Below are 19,840 nucleotides of genomic sequence, written 5' to 3'. Positions count from 1 at the left end.
TTTAAAAGCTGACTTCAAACTGAGTTCGGGGCGGCATGATTTGAATGACTTAGGTCTCTCTGTGGTTGCCAGCTTTAAAATAAAGACTCCTTTATTTGGCTACTTAATTGTGTGGCAAAACATGTTTCTCACTATTCCGATACAACAAGAGCTGAGATCAAGAGGTGACACAGTCTGATCAGGCGGTAGCACAGTGAGTAGAGTGTTGGCCTGGGACGCAGAATCTGGGACCCAGGTTTGAAACCCTGAGGTGTCCGGCTTGAGCGTGGGCTCATAGGCATGACCTCATGGTCACTGGTTTATCCCAAAGGTCTCTGGCTTGAGCCCAAGGTTGCTGGCTTGAGCAAGGGGTCACTCACTCTGCTGTAGCCCCCTGATCAAGCCACATATGAGAAAGTAGTCTCATTTCTGTCCCTTCCTGTCTGTGCCTATATGTCCCTCTCTGTCTCTCTCCCTGTCACACACACACACACACACACATACACACACACACACACACACAAAAGAGGGAACACAGATCAACAGCATTGGGCAACAGGAGCTGCTGCTGCTACTGTTAGGATTCCTCTCAAGGGGAATGGGGAGCTAAGGTGGGTTCTTGAACAGGGGAAAGGCAGGTAGACATGAATTTGAGGGGCTAAGGGACTACCCACCTGAAGCTGCTGGTTGCTTCTCCCCTCCAGAGAGTGTGCTGAGGACCAACAGACCATCTAAGATCATCAAACTGGATACTGTGCGGATGATTGCAGAGAAAGTAAGCCGGGAACTGCTGTGGGTCCCATTTCATGGATGGGGTAACTGAGACCAGGCATCCAACCTGTTTTCTCCCCATGCCCTGCAAGTGTGGTTTCCCACAGAGCCGCCTTCAGAGACTTTGTGATGTGGGGGCTTGGGGGGACAGAGCCTGCCCAGAGTCACACAGCAACAAGCAAGCCCTGGGAAAAGGCAGAGAGACTTAAATGGGCTCTGGTGCTCAAGGCACTATGGCCTAGGTTATCACCAACCCCCACCTCCAACTTGCTGGCCTATAGATGTGCATGGCTGGGGTCCACTCTGACCTGACTCTTAATTTCCCTCTGATACTTCATCTGTTTCTTTTGGCCTTTTTCTGTTTTTCTTTCCACTCTCTCCCTCTCCAACTGCCTCCACATGAGCCCTGCCCAGGACAAGCATGCGCTTCTAGATGTGACACCCTCGGCAGTTGAGCGCCTCAACTACGTGCAGTACTACCCCATTGTGATCTTCTGTGCCCCCGAGAGCCGCAAGGCCCTCAAGACCCTGCGCCAGTGGTTGGCGCCAGGCTCCCGCCGCAGTACCCGCCGTCTCTACGCACAAGCCCAGAAGCTGTGGAAGCACAGCGATCACCTCTTCACAGGTAGGGCAGGAGTGGGAGTCCTGGGGTAGGTGGTGGGTCGGGCCTGAGTCACTAGGCCCACGCTAACGCCCCTTCCCTGCAGCCACTGTCCCCCTGCATGGCACAAGTGATAGCTGGTACCAGGAGCTCAAAGCCATTATCCGAGAGCAGCAGATGCGGCCCATCTGGACAGCCGAGGACCAGGTACCTGGCCAGGGTTTGGAGCCTCTATCTGGATTTAGGGCTAGCTCAGGGGTCAGGGGCATGGCCAAGGCCAAGGCCAAGATTTGACCTGAGATTAGGATCTGGATCTCATACCTGAGGTGACATGGGATTGAGGGACTCAGTTTGGGGACTTGGGATGGATTTAAGGGTTGGGGCTCAGCCATGAGCCAAGCGAGGGGTCAATGATCAGAACTCACCCTAGGGTCAAGGGTTAAGCCTCACCTTGAAGGCCAAGGGTCTTACCTGGTTTGGGACTGGAGTTTGAAGATGGTGTCCTGGGCTAGGGTTTGGACTGAGATCCAGGAGGGCCTGGCTGGGCATTTTGACTCAGTGAGGCCACACCCACCCCACAGCTAGATACCTCCCTGGAGGACAACTTGGACCTCCCTCACCGAGGCCTGGCTGACAGCTCGGCGGATCTGAGCTGTGACAGCCGGGTCAACAGTGACTACGAGACAGATGGTGAGGGCTACACAGACGGCGAGGGCTACACGGATGGTGAGGGTGGGCCTCACACAGACGTGGATGAGGGGCCCCCGGCGCCAGCCCTGGTCCGGTCCTCGGAGCCTGTACTAGCAGAAAAAACCCAGAGCCTGCAGGATTATGGGAGATCCACAGGTCACCAAGGGGCCCAGGTGAGCAGGGTATGGGGCATGGCCCCAGCAAGGGTCTGGGGACACGGCAAACATATGAGGTCACTATTTTCTGCCAGGATATCAAAAAACTGAAACTTCTCTGACCAGATCAATATCTGGGACCTGGACCTAGGCTATATGAACCACTGAATCACTTACAGCAAATATTTTAACCTCTGTACAAGAGTTTCCTTATCTGGAATACAGGGTAGATACTAAAAGATTTACCATATTTCCCCATGTATAAGATACACTTTTTGGAAAAATTTGGGGTCTAAAAACGGGGTGCATCTTATACAGTGGTTGTAGTTTGTTTTTGTTTTTTTACCTGCATTTCCCGCTTTTTCGTGTGGATGAATTGTATGAATTTTATGATGAATAAAACTTGAGTTCAATAACTTTAATAAATTTTTTCAAATTTCGGGCCCCAAAATTAAGGCGTTTCTTATACATGGGGAAATACGGTAACATCACAGTCTGGCTGTTTAAACTCTGCACACTTAGCCCAAGTCCTGGCTCATAGTAGTAGTTGGATATTTAACAATAACAAATATTTATTTAGTTTTTACTCTCTGTGGGGCTGCCACAGCACCTGTAGTGCCTGTCTGTGAGTCTGACACTCCTTCCTCCAGACCCTCTCTAGGTAAAACTAAAACTGTACAAATCGATTATGTCTCTGGTTAGAGTGGCGCTCCCAGAGGTTGTACAGTGTCCAGACTGCTCAACTGTCCATGGCAGCCTACTTATGGGGCAGGCACTATCCTAAGCACTTCACATACAGAAATTCATTTATGAATTCCTGACAGTAGTCCTCTGAGGAACTTTACAGACAGGAAACTCAATTCCCCTTTTGCTAACAGCCTGGGAGATAGCCAAGGCCTTCTTCCCCTCTCCCAGCCTATTTTCTCATTTAAATTTGGGGATGAGTTCAGACTGTGGTGGGGGCAAGGAGAAAGCCTGTGGACAGCACTGCCCAAGCAGAGGAAGGAACATGGGATGGGGATGTTTACTCACCTAATTTATTATACTTTTGGGAGGAGGGTTAACTTGTTGTCTCCCTCACCAAGGTGGACAGCCACCACCCACAGAGTCAGAGACGACAGGACAGCATGCGGTAAGCCTCAAAACTGAACCCTTTCTCTGGGACTCGGGTTGGATGAGGGTGAAGAGACCTAGAACCAAGCTATGCCTCTGTGGTGCTCCTATGCTGGTGGGCAAGAGGGAGCCAGACAGAGCCACTCTAAGTCCCATGTAGTCAAGGCCATGGGAGTAAGAATCCTCTTTCTTGAAAAGCTTCTTGAAGGAGGGGACATTGGAGCTAGGGCTTTGAGGGCTGTGAAGGAGTTCGTTAATAAGCCCAACCCCCAAATGCCCAGCCTTGTTCATCTCTGCCCACACCCAGTGTGCCTAACAGTGTCAGCCTCAGTTAAAGGTAGGTGAGTCTACACCCTCCCACCCACAGCCTCTCCTCTATGTCTTGTCCCCAGGATATATGCACGGGAAGCTGTGAGGAGAAAGTTTACACAAGCCCGAGATGTGGAGTCCTCTGACGAAGATGGCTATGACTGGGGCCCAGCCACTGACTTATGACTCCTCCCAGGTGGCCCATCCTCCTTTTCCTCCCTGGAGCTTGGATTTGGTTTCCCACACAGAACCACAAACCCTGCCTCCCTCCACTTGGTCTTTAATAAATATTTTCAAAGCACTGGCTTCTAGTGGCTTCCAGGAAAGACAAGGGTGCCAGAGTTAAGTCCTGTCTTTCCACTCTTAAACCCACACACCCTGATCCAAGACCTTACCCATTTCATAAGCTTTTAATTTTATATCAGTAAATAATAGAGCCAAGAATCCTCTGCAGCCCTGCCAGCTAAAGAGGTGCCAGTGACGGGAATCCCAGGGCCAGTGGGGCTAAGGCACAGTGGTGGGGTGGTGGCTGGTCACAAGTATACAGGTTGCTCCTGGCCTGTGAGCAGGCGATAGGTAGTAGCTGGCATGGTCTTGATGTGGACCTGGGGAATGGAAGAAGCGGGGGTTTGGGGTGGGCCTGGGCTGGTGGGATGGCACCCGCAGTCCTACCCACTATTCTCATACCTCAGTATGGGCCTCGGTTAGCAGCTCAATGACACGGGCATGTGGCGTGGCCACCACACTCTGCCCGTTGATCTCGATGATTCGGTGTCCCACACGAACGCCCCCACGCTCGGCAATGCCACCACGGAGGAGACTGCAGATCTGACGGGGACAGGAAGGGGCCATGCTGTTCAGGGGGTCATGCTTGGGGCTGCCCACCCCCAGCATGGTGCCCTGGGCTGGGGCCTCACAATGCCGTCCTCAACGCAGAAGCCCAGCTGCTCATGGGCGTGGGGCCGGTGGATGATGGCTGTGGTGACTGGCGGGCAGTGGACGATGCTGAGGGTCACCAATGTCTGCGACTTTACCTCCTGTGCAGGACAGGGGCTGTTGGCCTAGCTGGGCCTCCAGGGGGCTGCTGGACTCTTGGCAAGCTACAGCCTCCTCTGGGCCTCATTTTATCCACCCAGAAAATGGAGATTTGGAGTCAAGGCTCTAGATTCTAGAAGATCCCTCAAGAAGCAGTTAAGAATACCAATGGGAATCGGACAGCCTCAAGGTCAGTGCTATGTGACTTCTCACCTCTGATTCCCTGGGACTTCAGTCTCCTCATGGTCAAAAGCAAGTTTCTAGCAATGTCTACCAGGCAGGGTTACAAATACTCAGTAACATGCTGTGTGGACTGGGTCAGACCTACTTTTCTGACCTGGCCAAGTCCTTCCTCATCCCTGGGCCTCTCACTTTCCCTATCTTGGAAACAAGGGTCAAGACTCAGGAACTCACCTGCTGCCTTGCAGCAGGCAGGAAGTTACTGGCACTGCCACTAGCCATCTGCATTCTAATCCTGCTCCTGCACCAGCGAGGTCACCATGCATGGGTGACTTCCCCTCTCCCAGCCTCAGTTTCTCTAAACATATAGGAGCTGGTAGGATTCTATCATGTCCCTTCTGGACTGGACCCCAGAGACCTGTCCAGAGAAGGTATCTCTGTGGCCTTGGGCACCCCTTCCCGGCTACATGGTCCCTGCCACCTGAGGACTCACGCGGACAGCAGCCTGGACGGTGGCCAGAGGCAGCCCCACTAGACTGGTCCCGTTGATGGCAGTAAGACGGTCCCCAATGCTGAGGGCTCCTGAGCGTTCAGCAGGCCCTCCATGCAGCAGGTTGGCAATGACAGCCGTGGGCAGCAAGGAGCCCCAGCCTGACTCCACCAGGGCCACGCCCAAGCCCTCACCCTGGCGCTTCTCGATGACCACCTGGGACAGGACATGGGGGGGGGCATGAGGGCTGATCGGTGTGGGGATGGGGGGTGGCCCACCCACTTGCTCACCTCTCTGCAGTTCTCACTGTTGGAGAAGTGGTCAAGGTCCCCGTTGTGGAGGTAGCCGGAGCCCGTGGCCCCTTGGCTTGGCTGGGTGCCCACCTGGCTGGGGTCAATGCCGCTTTCTCGCAGGAACTGGCTATAGGCCACAGCGAAGGCCTGTCCAATGGCCTGAGCAATGAGCTGGGCCTGTGGAGGATGGGTACCATTTCCCTGGGGGTGTCCCACCTTCCTTCTTCTGGTCCCCCAATTCCTCTGACATCTGTAGAGCACAGCCCTCCCATCCCATGTGGGACAAGAGTCCCAGGAGACAAACTGTATATTTGGGGGAAATTGCAGCTGTCTTGGGAACCTGGGGGTGGAGGTGAGACAGGGTTGGGGCAGGGAAGGGTCTGGGGATTTGGCACCAGTGTCACAGTCTTATGGAGAAAACTGGAATATGTGGGACCTATTGGAGGGACGAAGACAGCTGCCAGCACTGAGGACCAGTGGGAGGACAGTGGGGTGATAAAGTTGCACAGTAGGCTTTAGAGGAGGCTAGGGACTGGTCCATGTCCCCGTGTTGTGCAGGACACCCAGAGCCCAGCTGCTCACATCATCTGAGTGGAAAACGTGGCAAATCATCTTATAGAGCCGTTGGCCATGGGCCTGGGGTGCTGGCCGCCGGGCCACCCGCCGCCGGGCCATGATCACCAGGACACTGCCAATGTCAGCAATGTAGGAAATGGTCTGCAGAGCATGGTCCATCATAGCCTCCTGGAGGTGGGGGAGATCAGGCCTGGGCAGGCTGTGGAGGCCTCCGTGGAGCCCCCCACACCCCAGAGACCAGGCCTGGGCCTCATACCTGGGAGTCGGCCATCAGAACCTTGATCCTCTTGGTGGAGATAAAGAGGTCTACCTCTGTCATAGGCTGGGTCTCCCCATCGGGGGCCTGTAGGGGTGGGGTGGGAGGTGAAGGAACCCAAAGACCCAGCCTCTTCTCCATCAGGCTCCCGGGCCTGTACACCTAGTCTGAGCCTGCCTGCCCGCCAGACCCTGGTTTCACCTTGACGCGGTCCATGGCCTCCTGGGCCTGTGCCATTCGAGTGCTGGGGGGTGGGTTCCGCTCAGACACCAGCTGGGTGGAGCCCAGATATTTGGCCCCGAATATGACACCATCATGGAGATCTTCGTGGTCACAGGGACCTGATACTGAGGGCAACATCAAAGGCAGGTCAGTCCCTGAAGAGCCCTCACCAGGCTTGTCCACCCCACAGATTTAGTCCAGGATCTTGCCTGCCTGAATTGACTCAAAGAACAGAGATCTACCCTCTCATGACATGGCACTGTTGACTCACAGGGGTCTTTCCACTTTCCCAGGACTATCCCACCAGTGGGAGACAGCCAGCTTGGCCTCCAAAAACCTAGACCTGTCTGGTCTGGCACTCCAGAACTAGCTCTGTCCCTGACTCAAGGATTCCCAGGCAGAGGACCCCATTCTAGGGGTTTTTGTGTGTCCAGAAGCACAGCTAGGTCCAAACAGCACTAGTGCTAACAGATACCTCCACACTGAATTTCTAGAATTCTATGATTAGGTTACAACCAGATGGTCCCACTCCCGTTTCTAAAGCATCTAACACAATAGAATTGTAGTCAATTCCACTCAATGGTTCTGTACTTCCCCCTGAATCAACCTAGAAACAATTCACTCTTCCTATTCTAGAATTCTCCCCTATCCGCCCAGGACTGTAGACAACTCTACCCCATGGTCAGAAAACTGCCCACTTGGGGAGAGACAACTGTCTATGTGTCTAAAACTTTTGTACTGTCTACAACCCGAGACAGCTCTGACTCATGTCTCTAGAACTCCCTGACAAGTTTCAAACCACAGAATTCTGCCAGGGGTTCAAGAAACCTGTATCACTCTAGAATCACCCTTTTCTACTGCATGATTCCACAATTTCTTAATCATGATAGCATCATGTAGATCTTCCTATGGTTCTAGAATCCTTTCAATAATTCAGGACCACAGATGCACTCAGTGATTCTGAGACTTGAACATACATAAACAAACAATTTTGGCCATGGTTCTAGAATTCCCCCAGGCCAGCCCAGACCCACAGAAAGCTTTGCCACCATGGCTCCAGAACTCCTTGAGCAAGGTAAAACAATACAGCTCTGCCAGCACTTCTAAAATGTTCTAACCAATAGCTGTTGCTTTTTGGTTCAGAACCATAGCTATAGGCCCCATCGAAGTAAACCACACTCCTGTCTGTGAACTTAAACCACAGGTATTTTTGCCCATTGTCCTTCATGATCTATGCATTCTACTCTGCTCTGGGGCTCCAGAGCTGTACCGTCCAATGTGGCAGCCACTGGGTACATGTGAGCACTATGCACTTGAAATATGGCTGGTCTGAATTGAGATGTGCTATAAGTACAAAATGCACACTGGATTTTGAAGCTCTAATATTAACAAAAATAAAGTAATTGTAATATGCTAATTATATGTTGAAATATTACTTTAAGGCCCTGGCTGTTTGGCTCAGTGGACAGAGCATCCATCTGGCATGCAGATGTCCTGGGTTTGATCCCTGGTCAGGGCACACATGAGAGGCCACTATCTGCTTCTCTTCCCCTCCCTCTCCCCTTTCTTTCTCTCTTCTCCTCTTGCAGACAATGACTCGACTGGTTGGAGCATCAGCTCCAAACACTGAGGATAACTCGAGAGTCGCCTTCAGGTGATGATAGCTCAGGTGATTCAAGCATCGACCTCAAATAGGGTTTTCCAGGTGGATTCCAGTCAGGGTGCAGGTAGGAGTCTGTCTCTATTTCCTGTCCTCTCATTTAAAAAAAAAAAGGGCCCTGGCTGGTTGGCTCTGTGGTAGAGCGTCAGCCTGGCGTGCAGGAGTCCCAGGTTTGATTCCCAGCCAGGGCACACAGGAGAAGCGCCCATCTGCTTCTCCACCCCTCCCCCTCTCCTTCCTCTCTGTGTCTCTCTTCCTCTCCCGCAGCCAAGGCTCCATTGGAGCAAAGTGGGCCGGGGTGCTGAGGATGGCTCCATGGCCTCTGCCTCAAGCACTAGAATGGCTCTGGTTGCAACAGAGCAACGCCCCGATGGGCAGAGCATTGCCCCCTGGTGGGCATGCCGGGTGGATCCCGGTCGGGCGCATGCGGGAGTCTGTCTGACTGCCTCCACGTTTCCAACTTCAGAAAAAAAACAAAAACAAACAAACAAACAACAAAAATATATATATATTACTTTAAATATACTGGGTTAATTAAAACGTATTAATACTATCTATTTACTTTTTAAAAAGTTTTTATCTATTGATTTTACAGAGGGTGGTGGGACAAGAAGTATCAACTCACAGTTGCTCCACTTAGTTGTTCATTGATTACTTGTCATATGTGCCTTGACCAGGCAAGCCCAGGGTTTCAAACTGACCTCAGCGTTCCAGGTCAATGCTCTATCCACTGTGCCACCACTGGCCAGGTAATGTTTATTTTTTAAATGTGGATAACTAGAGCCCTGCCCGGATAGCTCAGTTAGTTGGAGCTTCATGTGGAAATGGAGAGGTTGCCGGTTCGATCCTGGTCAGGGCACATACGGGGGCAGATTGATGTTCCTGTCTCTTTCACAAAATAAACAAATAAAATAAATAAATGTGAATAACTAGAAAACTTCAAGTCCCATATGGCTCACATTTTATTTATATTGTATAGCAGCACTCTGGAACTTAACTGATGACTCCTTTAGAATTGGACAGCTCTGCTCAGTTCCAGAATACGTCCTACTGATTGATTTAGATTCTAAAACCTCTAAGTAGATCCAAACAGTTCTGTTCATCATTCCAGAACACTCTCATCAGCCCAGGTTCCTTTCATCTAGAACCACAGGCAAAATGCCAAGTTCTACAACTCCCTAGGTGAGTCATTGCTTCACCTATGACTCTAGAACCTTCTCGGAATTACAGGTTCAAACCATCTCCTCTTTTCACAACCATAGAGCCTCAAGTAGTTCTGGAGAAAATTCTAAAATATTCCAGGCATCTTGAACTGGTTCTTCCCATAACTTTAAAGCAGAGACTGGCAAACTTTCCTGCAAAGGGCCAAACAGTAAATTATTTTTTATTTTGTGGGCCAGGTGGTCTCTGTTGTAACACAAAAGCCACCACAGACAATATGTAAATGAATGAACATGATGGTGCCCCAATAAAGCTTTATTTGTTCATACCGAAACTGGAATTGCACATTTTCACAAATTGCACAATATTTCAAGAAACATTACTCTTCTGACTTTTCCAACCACTTGCAAATACAAAAGCCACTGTAGCTCACAAGATATACAAGAACAGGTGATAGGCTGGAGTTGGTCCACAGATGGTAACTGGCCAACCCTTGCTCTAGAACAAAGTGCTGCAAATACACAAGCCTGCCTTACTGTCCTCTACTCATTCTAGAGTATTCCCAACACTGTCTCTCTCTTCTTTCAGGCCATGAGGAATCGACTTAAAATCATTCTCAGAGCCTCTCTATAGAAGCAACTCCTTACTGGCAAACTTTGAGTCAGATTTTGGAAGCCTAATTCAGGTTGTTCTGAAATCCCTAGGTTCCTGGGGCCAGGGTGGAAGGAATACTCACCCTCCTGGAGGGCAGGGTATGAAGCCACGGTCTTGGGGCTCTAGAAGAAAATAAAAAAGGGGCAGGACTGAATGCCCTCAGTTTGGCTCCTGGAGGCACAGAAGGTCTAGGCCTAGGGACTGGGGCAGGCAATACCTGGGCACTGGTAGGCCTTTCTTCAGGAGCAATCAGAGGGACTGTCTCCAGCCAGGGTTCTGGGGAACTACTTGAGCTCTTCCTACCACATTGCTGGGCAGAGGCTCCTTCTGCCCATTCCGGCGGGTCAGTATCCCCATCTGGATCCGCCGGGGGCTGCAACAGGTGAGGAGCAGGATCTGGAGGCTCCTTGGGACAAGACTGGGAAGGAGGGCACTCCTCAAGGTGCAAAAGACTCAGCAGATCGTCTCTGCCAGCTTCAGAAGACAAAAGCCCATGGGCATCGGCAACATCCTGCAGAGCCAGGCCGTGACCAGTGGCAATGTGCAGGGGGCAGGGAAGTCCATCTGGGGACAGGCCCACCAGATCACCTGGCAGAGTCTCAAGCTGTTTCACTAAATCCTGAATATTTGGCTCATCAAGTTCCATCTGACTCAAGCTGCATTGGCCTCCAGGCACCGTGTCCCACTGGCAGTCAGGTGTGAGGTCCTGAGAAGGCACATGTGTGTCCCTGGGTTCCTCCAAGTCCATGGCCAAAGGCCCTGGAAGGGTTTAGGGGTTGTCAGGAATTCAAAGCCTGGACTCCAGGTTCAGGCCAGCATCTGAAAGTGATTGAAAGATGAGGTTTCTTGGGTAACAACTTGGCGCCAGGAGCTAGTTGTGAACTGTTCATACAGAGCAATAATTTAATCCCACCCTATTCTGCAATGAAGGGTCTATGAAGCTCATTGTAAAGATAAGGAAACTGAGGCACAGAATGAGCAATTGTAAGACAGTGGCATTCGGAATATCAAACTCCAATGGATTCCCCTGTAACTGTCACCACAGACTTCTCCCTACCGTGAACCCTGTCTACCCCAGCCCTTCCTCTTCCAAATCTTCCTTCCCAAGACGTGGTACCCAAGCTGGAGATACAACCTGACTATACAGACCCAACAGGTGCGGGTTCCCAAAACCCCGGATTCAAGACCCCGCCCCAAGACTTTAGACCCAGAACCTTGGACTTAATACAGAAGATCCAAGATACCAGAAAGCCGATCCTAATCTCAAAACTTCAAATGCCACGCTCAACATGGACCCCAGACTCAGACTCAGACCTCAGACCCAGTCTGAAGACACAACTCGAGCCTAAAGCTACGAATTAAGACCTCTATTCTTACGCACACCCATGAGTCAAGAGTTCAGACCCGTAAGCTCAGGCGCCGGCCCCAGACCCAGCTCTACCCCGCCAGGACACTCACTTCCCAAACCGAGGTGGCCTCACCACACGCGACCCCCTGAACCCCACATTCCGGGCAGTCAAGTCTTCCCAGCCAGCGTTGCTCACCATTCCGAGTCCTGAGCCGGCAGCTCGAGCCGCCGCGCTCCCAGCCTACTGGGCATGCGTGCCCTTTTAAAGCATGCTGGGAAATGTAGTTCTGTCGGCCTACCTAGCCACGTCGGAGTGCTAGGCCCCAGAACCCAAAGTTCGAGTCAGGAGCCTACATATACCCGGCGTGGAAGCCCCGGCTGACCTCTGGGCCTATTTCCTTAACTTCAAAATGGGGTTAATATTCACTGCCAGTCTTCTATGACTATGATCATTATTCCAAGGGGTGGCAGATGGGAAGATGTGGGACAAGAAAAAACTAAAGGAGAATGATACGTGGTCTCTCAGACTCTAGGACAACCAAGACCGCTCAATTACAGTATAAACTGGTAGTAATAATAGGAGGGATAATATCTTGTAATTGTGAGGATTAAACAACATCAAGCCGGTTAAGAATTTAACAATTGGGCTGGAATATGAGTCGAATAGTGTTAGCTTTCTGATGACTTTTAGGCTTTGAGTAATTGCACATTGAGTAGAAATAGGAATGTACAAGAAATTAAAAATTGAACTGCCTTTTGACCCAGCTATACCACTCTTAGGAATATACCCCAAGAACACCATAGCACTGTTTGAAAAGAAGAAATGCATCCCCATGTTTATGGCAGCATTGTTCACAATAGCGAAGTCCTAGAAACAGCCCAAGTGTCCGTCAGTGGATGAGTGGATTAAAAAGCTTTGGTACATATATACTGTGGAATACTACTCAGCCATAAGAAATGATGACATTGGATCATTTACAACAACAAGGATGGACCTTGATAACATTATACTGAGCGAAATAAGTAAATCAGAAAAAACTAAGAACTATATGATTCCATTCATAGGTGGGACATAGAAATGAGACTCAGAGACATGGACAAGAGTGTGGGATTATGGGGTTGGGGGGAGGAGAGGGAGGGGGCTGGGGGAGGGGAGGGGAGGGGTACAAAGAAAACCAGTTAGAAGATGACGGAACACAATTGAACTTTGGGTGATGGGAAGGCAGCATAATCAAATGTCAAAATAACCTAGAGGTGTTTTTCTCTGAACATATGTACCCTGATTTATCAATGTCACCCCATTAAAATTAATTTTTAAAAAAGTAATAAGGTGTGATCTTTAAAGTAAGTAAGTCACTGAAGAAGGGCAAGAAGACAATAAAACACCCTTTAACGCCACATACAGCAATTGGTATATCAATAAAAGTTTAAGTAGTGCCTGACCTGTGGTGGCACAGTGGATAAAGTGTCAACCTGGAAACGCTGAGGTTGCCGGTTCAAAACCCTGGGCTTGCCTCGTCAAGGCACATATGGGAGTTGATGCTTTCTGCTCCTCCCCCCTTCTCTCCCTCCCTCTCTCTCTCTCCCTTGTCTATAGTGAATAAATAAAATCTTTAAAAAAAAATAAAAATAAAAAAAGTTTAAGTAAGTCGCAATAAATATATGCCTAAGGTTGGAACACTACATTTCCCAGGAGTCTCTAGGAGCCCCTATCTGTCAAGCATCCTTCAGCCGCTGACGTCACTGAAAACGTGTACGTGCAGGCAGCCGGCGTAGGCCATGGCAGCCAGACGTTTATTCGGGGTTACCCGGACCTGGGCCGATTGGCGAACTCGGAAGCCCCCAGATCCTGCCTTTCCTGGAAGACTCTTAGTACGGGATTATGCCAAGAAACCGGGTGAGCTGGGTTAAGGTGGCCAAGATGGGAACAGATGATATCGGATAGTTTGTAGTGCGCAGGCGCTTGATGGAGAGGTGGGTCTTAGAATTAAGGCGCAAGCGTAAAGAGACAGACGGCTAAGTTTTACGCGCAGGTGCAATTTGAGGGATTTGGAGCAAGATTGAATTCAGTACGCAAGCGCTAGGCAGAATCTGAGCGGCCGGCCCTGAGTGTGGGTTATGTAGAGCAAACGCGCTTCACTGCGCACTACTGTGTGTTTATTTGTTAGTGGGATGGGGGGAGGTCAGGAAACTTGCGTCCCAATTAGGTTTCTTCCTGTAGATCACTGTATGATCTTTGACAAGTGGTCACCAGAAATTCAAGGATGCAGTGAGGCTTGTCTAAGTATTAACCACTTAAGAAAACCAAAACAAGATTGTTTGAATTTTAGCTGGATACAGCCTTGCCTGATCTTTGTTGAAAAGAAGGAATTGGAAAATAAGTGTTAGGTCTTAAAGAGACATAACAGCACTTTCTCCATGAAAGGAGAAAGTTAAGTGCAGTAGACGGGTCCAGCTAGAGCCCGGGGCCACCCTGAGAGACGGTGCAGGAGAGAAAGGCTGGCTTCTCAAGGGCCGAGCTGGGCTGAACCAGACTGAACCGGGCTGAACCAACTCTGTCCCCCCCCCCCCCCCCCCCCACGATCCCCAGTCATTAAAGGAGGCAAAGGCGGCAAAAGCGGTGTGGTCAGTGATGCCCTGAAAGACCCAGACGTGTGCACAGATCCGGTCCGGCTCACCACACATGCCATGGGCGTCAACATCTACAAGGAGGGCCAGGATGTAGTCCTGAAGCCTGATTCCGAGTACCCCGAGTGGTGAGTGAGCCAGGCTGGAGAATGGGAAAAACCAGTGAGGGGTGAGGAAGAGCCTGGCTGATCAAATATGAGGTTTCTGGGAGAACTTCTTTGGGGAGGTGGTGCATGAGTGAAGACCTGAGTGGGTGGAAGGAGCTTTAACAGCAAAGAAAGCAGCCAGTGCAAAGGCCCTGGGGCAGGACAGTATCCTTTTTTTTTTTTAGGGAATGAGGGAGAGAGTAGGGATGGATAGGGCAGGAAGGTCACAGAGCCCAGTTCTGGCAGGGCCTGGGGGCTGCAAGGGTTTGGATTTTGCTCTTGGTCCTGAGGGCATTTGCAGGATCTGGAAGACATTGACCTGTGCTGATTCTTAAAGCTAGGAAGGTGCAGAAAGGTTGACTTGGAGGGGAGGCATTCATTATAGGTGCACGGCACAGTGGCCAGAAGGCAGAAGACATGGCATGCGCCCACTTCAGACATCAGAACTATTGAGATGGGGTTGCTCCTTGTTCCACAGCCAGAAACCTGGCTCAGGGAAGGTGAGGGACCACCCTGAGATCATACAGGCAGTGCTTCTGCCTAAGGTGCCTGGGAGTTGTGGTATGTGATTCCTGCCCATACCCCGTTAGGCTGTTCCAGATGAATGTGGGCCCCCCTAAGAAGCTGGAGGAGCTGGACCCTGAGACCAGGGAGTACTGGCGGCTGCTGAGAAAACACAACATCTGGCGCCACAATCGGCTGAACAAGAACCAAAAATTTTAGTTGGGGAGAGACTAAAGTGCCCTGACCCACCAAGGACATTGCCAGGCTCCAGAGGAGACCACACTGCCCCCATCCTGCCCCATGGAAGACTTGATTTTCCTGAAGAAAACAGACTTTTTCTTACCTGTATTCCACGTGGCCTCCACAGTGAGGCTGGATCAAGGTCCTGGGGACCAATAAAGATCTCTTGGGGTTGTCATTGGCAGGTTCTGGATATTACTAGGTGTTGTCTGATGTTGGGCCATGGGGAAGTGGGGCAGGTGGCAAGGGGTGGGCCCCTCCTCCGTCCTCCTGAGACAGTGGTTGTTGGTGATTGACTGGACTTCTGTAGGTCCATCTTCACCTCCAGACCTCACTGGGCTTCACGCCCTGATGTCTGGAATTCCTAATACTGTCCAAGAGGCCTTAGCCCCTCAAATGGGAGGTTATAGCAAAACTTCTCTTGGTCACAAGGAACTCAAACCTGACTCAAGCTGTGTGAAGCAGAACAGAATTTGATAGCTTCAGGAACTGAAATGTCCAGAGGTGCGGCTCGCTGAAGCCAGACCCTCAGGCTTCAGTATTTTGCTGTATGACTGTATCCATCTCTGGGTCCTTTTGACTGCCAGTAGGTAGTTCTTTAGGGCAGGGGTGGCTCCAAGGGCTGCTGGACAGCTTCCTACCCAGTTCCGCAAGCCTAGCCAGATGGGAAGGACTTCCCTTTCCTTCTTGCCAAGGTCACAGGTTATCTTCGCTGGCCACTCACTTGAGCCTAGGGACATGGGCCTACCAACCATTCTGTCCACCCCCACTGGTGTCCAGATCTCACCAGTAATGCATCCTGGAGTGTATGTGGAGCACCAGGAACATGACCTCAGCCCTGGTGAGAACCTTAGCTCTGGAATGTTCCTAACTCCTGCCCTTCCTTGGCTTTGAGGGAGAGGTCTTGAAGACAGGGTCCTAGGGGAGAGGCCAGTGCCCACTAGATTAGAGAAGGCTGGGGGCGGGGACCCACCAAGCAGTCCTTCCCTCCTGCTATGGCCCCGACCTCTCCAATTGGCACCTGCAAGGTTGGAGATTGAGGGTGGAGTACCACCCTTCAGGCCCCTGGTTCCACATGCTGGCTGGGTGGGGGGCAGGGTGTCCCCACATCTAATTCTGCCTAGTCCCTGGGAAATGAGAACCTTTATCAGTTTAGGAGGATTCTGTTGAGGGGATTATTGAAAACCTGACTTCCCAGGTAGCCTGCCCTGAGTAGTGGGCACATACCAACCTTCCCATGACTCTCAGGGTAAAACTCAAAGTTGTAACTACCATAGTTTCTGCCTGACCTGCCCCTATTGCCTCCCTGCCCTTACTGCTTCTCCCTGTCACTCACTTTGCTCCATGTGGCACATGGACTCTTTTCTGTTCCTCCATATTTCCTGGCGGGGTCCTGCCCCAGGGCCTTTGTACCTGCTACACCTGTTGCCTGGATAGCTCTTCCCCAGGTGTCCCCATGGCTCCCTCCTTCACCTCAGAGCAGGTCTCTGAGGTCACCTCCATGAGGCCTCCCTAACCACCATATTAAACTGTATCACCTACCACACACTCCTGATTGCCCTTCCAAGTGTTACTCTCCCTAGTATTTACCACCAGCTGGCATTTTATGGTTTTATTTTTTAATTGTGCATCTTGTCTCTTCCATTGAAGTGACAGCTCCATTAGGGTAGGGATTTTTGTTTTGCTTACTGTTGTGTCCTATCACTGGATGAATGAATTGGATTGAACAGAACAAAATGATAGCCTTGCCACCAGGACCCCATCCCACCTTCACTGGGCTGGGAGATGTGACAGTGTCTGTGATCAGTGGGGACATAGGCCACACTTTGATACATGAAGGGAGCAGGGACGGACAATATTTGCCTTGTATCGGTGTGACCTGGGTCAAACCACTTCCAAAGTCAGCAGGGACACAGCAGTGCCTGGGGCAATGGAGTCAGGCAATGAGCGAAAAATAGATCCACCCACTACTGGTTTTGTGGCCTCAGCAAACTGGCTTCCCATTTCTGGGCCTCAGTTACCTCCCTGTAAAACGGGGAGCCTCCCTGTAAAATGGAGCCTCACCTGATGGACTCTGGTCAGGAGCACACCATGAAAGGAAGCAGCTGGACAGGCGCTGCTCATCTGTTATTTCTCAGAGAGGGCGGCCCTGGGAGCTGGGTGGCTGCTGGTGGAAGATTAGTGGTGATTTAGACTGACTCACAGAATTTAGGTCCTGCTGGCTCCCAATTACAGCCTTACAGTCCCAGAGCCTCTGAATCTACCTACCCACCCACCCTCATTTGACAAATGGGGACAGTGAGGCCTGAGGAGGGGCAGAGACTCCCTGAGGCCAACCAGGGCCCTACCCCCCTGGCCTGGGAATTCTATGGCCACCTCCTTCCAAGACAGGATCCCAGTCTCCCTGCAAGGCAGAGTGAGGCAGAGTGGGGACCCCGCATGGGTGGCCAGACAGGGAGGGTGGATGGAGATGGGCAGTCTCTTTCTTCATTGATAGCTTGTCCTGCTGGTTGGGTCGGTCTGTGTTATTGGCCTAGATCTGCAATTACAGGCCCTGGGGACAGGCTGAAAAGGGAGGGCTAGGTGGACACCAGGCTCAAGCAGGTGGCCAGGCCCTGTCCAGAGCCTGCGTGTGCTCCTTGGCCAGCAGCCGAAAGGATGCCTCCTCCAGGGTGAAGCCTTCCATGAAGGCAGAACCAAAGGCATGAGGCCCAAAGGATGCCTGTAACCCTGGGCCTGGGCCCAGGAGGTGAGTGAGGCCTGGCCTGGTCGGTGGCCCGGGGCTCAGCCAGGGCTCCAGGGGCAGTGGCATAGCTGGAGGGCGGGCAAATGGCAGTGCTGGGGCCTCAGGGAGCCTTGGGGCTGCCACAGCCCCCGAGCCGGACTCGAGACGTTCCTGGCGCCGCCACTTGGCCCGACGGTTCTGGAACCATACCTGGAAGTGGCGAGAGGGTGTTCCCAGCCCAGGGCCAGTGGGGGTGGAGGCAGCCAGTTCTTCCCCACTCCACTGCCTCCCTTCCTGGCCTGCCGGCCTCACAGGGTTCTACCTGCTATCTGACCTGACTCCCACCTGCTGCAGCGCCAACATGTTTTGTTATTCTGCTTTAAGACTGTCTTGAGAGAAGAACCCCTCCTTCATGGCCCCCATTACATCAGCTTCTAAGTCTTTTCTGACTTGAATTTCTCCTAGCCATTCTCTTTGACCAGGTCCCTCAGGCTCCCGGGCCTCCTCCCTGGTCTCTACTGGCCTTTTTCTTTTTTCTTTTTTTGTATTTTTTTCTGAAGCTGGAAACGGGGAGAGACAGTCAGACAGACTCCCGCATGCACCCGACCGCGATCCACCCGGCACGCCCACCAGGGGCGATGCTCTGCCCACCAGGGGGCGATGCTCTGCCCCTCCGGGGCGTCGCTCTGCAGCAACCAGAGCCACTCTAGCGCCTGGGGCAGCGGCCAAGGAGCCATCCCCAGTGCCCGGGCCATCTTTGCTCCAATGGAGCCTTGGCTGCGGGAGGGGAAGAGAGAGACAGAGAGGAAGGGGGGGGTGGAGAAGCAAATGGGCGCTTCTCGTATGTGCCCTGGCCGGGAATCGAACCCGGGTCCCCCGCATGCCAGGATGACGCTCTACCGCTGAGCCAACCGGCCAGGGCCTCTACTGGCTTTTAATCATGAAGGCCAGCTGCTCAGCTCGGCTTCCGAGGCCCTTTATGAGCTTTCTCAGCTTCATTTTCTGCCTTTCCTTCCATCCATCTCTCACCCAGCTCAATGGAAACCCCTCTAACTTAACCCCTGCATATCCTTGTGCATGCTGTTTGGATACCCAGAAAAATGCCCTTTCTCCTCTCTAGTTGGCAAACTCCTACTCAGATGTCACAGCCCTAATCCCCCACATCCCCTCCTCTAGGCAGCCTTCCCAGTTTCTCTTCTACCTATGCACTGGGAGAGTCCCTATCTCGCTCTGGCTCCCTCCTGGGGTCATTGAGGGGTGCCCTCACCTGCACACGCACCTCCGGCAGGTGCACCTTGGCTGCCAGCTCCTCGCGGCTGTAAATATCTGGGTAGTGAGAGGCCTCGAATGCCCGCTCCAGTTGGTGCAGCTGGTATGTGGTGAAGGTGGTGCGATTTCTCCGGTGCTTCTTCTTAGGGGACTCCTCGCAGGGTGCTGGCCCCCCACCCTCAGCCACCGACCCCTCGCTGGGGCTCAGGAACATGGCTCCTCCTCACCTGCACCTGGGGTTGCAACAGGAGGGACTGCCAGCTGGGCAGGGCAGGGGAGCCCCCAGCACCTGTTGGGTCTGGGGTAAGATGCGAAGGGGCTTTTTTCAGGTCCCGCATTCATTCTGCCTCCCCCAGTCTCTATCTGCGGGTCTCAGGCTATCTCATGTTCTACTTCTCTGCCTCCACTTCTCTCTCTGATTCTTTTTCTGTGTTTCTGTCCCCCAACCTCTATTTTCTCTTTCTGTCTGGAGCTCTTCCTGACTGCCTCTCTCCTCCTACATTTCTGTCTTTCTGTTTGTCTTCCTCTGTATCTAGGAACCCCAGGATAGCAGGCTGGGACACTGCTCCGGTGCAATGCTTCCTTAGCCCCAAGTCCTCTGCCCTAGTGGGCTCTCTGTACCCTCCAACTCCCCCCTTGTCCACCTGCCCAGTACTCACCACCCCTAACAGCCCCTCGTCAGCCTAGTTATCCACAGGGCTCCCACCCCAGCAGGCCCAGTGGCCTCTCCCAGGCAGCCCCAAGGGGGTGGGGTTGGGTGGGGGGAGGATTAGTACAAGGTGATTAATTGAGGTGGCCCCTCCTATCTGGCTGCCCTGAGCTGTTGAGAGGACCA

At 52.0% G+C, this 19,840-nt stretch overlaps 4 protein-coding genes across 18 annotated transcripts in view; 2 read left to right on the top strand and 2 right to left on the bottom strand.

The window, feature by feature from the left end:
- Window positions 1-3,840, top strand: part of TJP3 (tight junction protein 3) — a 35,966-nt gene extending 32,126 nt beyond the window's left edge. For all 5 annotated transcript variants that reach the window (XM_066276092.1, XM_066276102.1, XM_066276080.1 and 2 more), the window contains 6 exons: window positions 684-754; window positions 1,165-1,375; window positions 1,458-1,558; window positions 1,933-2,214; window positions 3,282-3,328; window positions 3,702-3,840. In XM_066276092.1, coding sequence (XP_066132189.1) covers window positions 684-754; window positions 1,165-1,375; window positions 1,458-1,558; window positions 1,933-2,214; window positions 3,282-3,328; window positions 3,702-3,804 — 815 coding nt within the window. In that variant the 3' untranslated portion in view covers window positions 3,805-3,840. The remainder of the gene's footprint in view (window positions 1-683; window positions 755-1,164; window positions 1,376-1,457; window positions 1,559-1,932; window positions 2,215-3,281; window positions 3,329-3,701) is intronic.
- Window positions 3,841-4,085: 245 nt separating this feature from the next.
- Window positions 4,086-17,127, bottom strand: APBA3 (amyloid beta precursor protein binding family A member 3). 9 transcript variants are annotated; one of them, XM_066276295.1, is made up of 12 exons: window positions 11,604-11,730; window positions 10,734-10,964; window positions 10,363-10,619; window positions 10,228-10,267; window positions 6,650-6,795; window positions 6,449-6,535; window positions 6,199-6,360; window positions 5,614-5,793; window positions 5,327-5,539; window positions 4,536-4,655; window positions 4,306-4,446; window positions 4,086-4,223 (listed from the first exon to the last, which is right to left on the bottom strand). In XM_066276295.1, exons 2-12 carry the CDS (start codon window positions 10,891-10,893, stop codon window positions 4,152-4,154), a joined length of 1,578 nt encoding a protein of 525 aa, XP_066132392.1. In that variant the 5' UTR covers window positions 10,894-10,964; window positions 11,604-11,730; the 3' UTR covers window positions 4,086-4,151. The 9 variants fall into 9 exon arrangements, with proteins under 9 accessions (XP_066132392.1, XP_066132374.1, XP_066132359.1 ...); XM_066276277.1 differs by lacking the exon at window positions 11,604-11,730 and adding an exon at window positions 17,076-17,127 and having other exon boundaries at window positions 10,363-10,964; XM_066276262.1 differs by having other exon boundaries at window positions 10,363-10,964; window positions 11,690-11,748.
- On the top strand, window positions 13,232-15,189 carry MRPL54 (mitochondrial ribosomal protein L54). The gene is made up of 3 exons (XM_066276391.1): window positions 13,232-13,390; window positions 14,084-14,249; window positions 14,858-15,189. Exons 1-3 carry the CDS (start codon window positions 13,273-13,275, stop codon window positions 14,988-14,990), a joined length of 417 nt encoding a protein of 138 aa, XP_066132488.1. The 5' UTR covers window positions 13,232-13,272; the 3' UTR covers window positions 14,991-15,189.
- RAX2 (retina and anterior neural fold homeobox 2) lies at window positions 16,609-19,743 on the bottom strand. Of its 3 annotated transcripts, none has more exons than XM_066276365.1 (3): window positions 19,665-19,743; window positions 19,004-19,303; window positions 16,609-17,946 (listed from the first exon to the last, which is right to left on the bottom strand). In XM_066276365.1, exons 2-3 carry the CDS (start codon window positions 19,217-19,219, stop codon window positions 17,608-17,610), a joined length of 555 nt encoding a protein of 184 aa, XP_066132462.1. In that variant the 5' UTR covers window positions 19,220-19,303; window positions 19,665-19,743; the 3' UTR covers window positions 16,609-17,607. The 3 variants fall into 3 exon arrangements, with proteins under 3 accessions (XP_066132462.1, XP_066132475.1, XP_066132466.1); XM_066276378.1 differs by having other exon boundaries at window positions 19,016-19,303; XM_066276369.1 differs by having other exon boundaries at window positions 19,004-19,238.
- Window positions 19,744-19,840: the final 97 nt, after the last annotated feature.

Source organism: Saccopteryx bilineata, chromosome 1 (assembly GCF_036850765.1).
Source record: "Saccopteryx bilineata isolate mSacBil1 chromosome 1, mSacBil1_pri_phased_curated, whole genome shotgun sequence".
Lineage (NCBI taxonomy): Eukaryota > Metazoa > Chordata > Mammalia > Chiroptera > Emballonuridae > Saccopteryx > Saccopteryx bilineata.
Note: the sequence above shows the minus strand (reverse complement) of the source record. Positions and strands in the feature narration are given on the sequence as shown.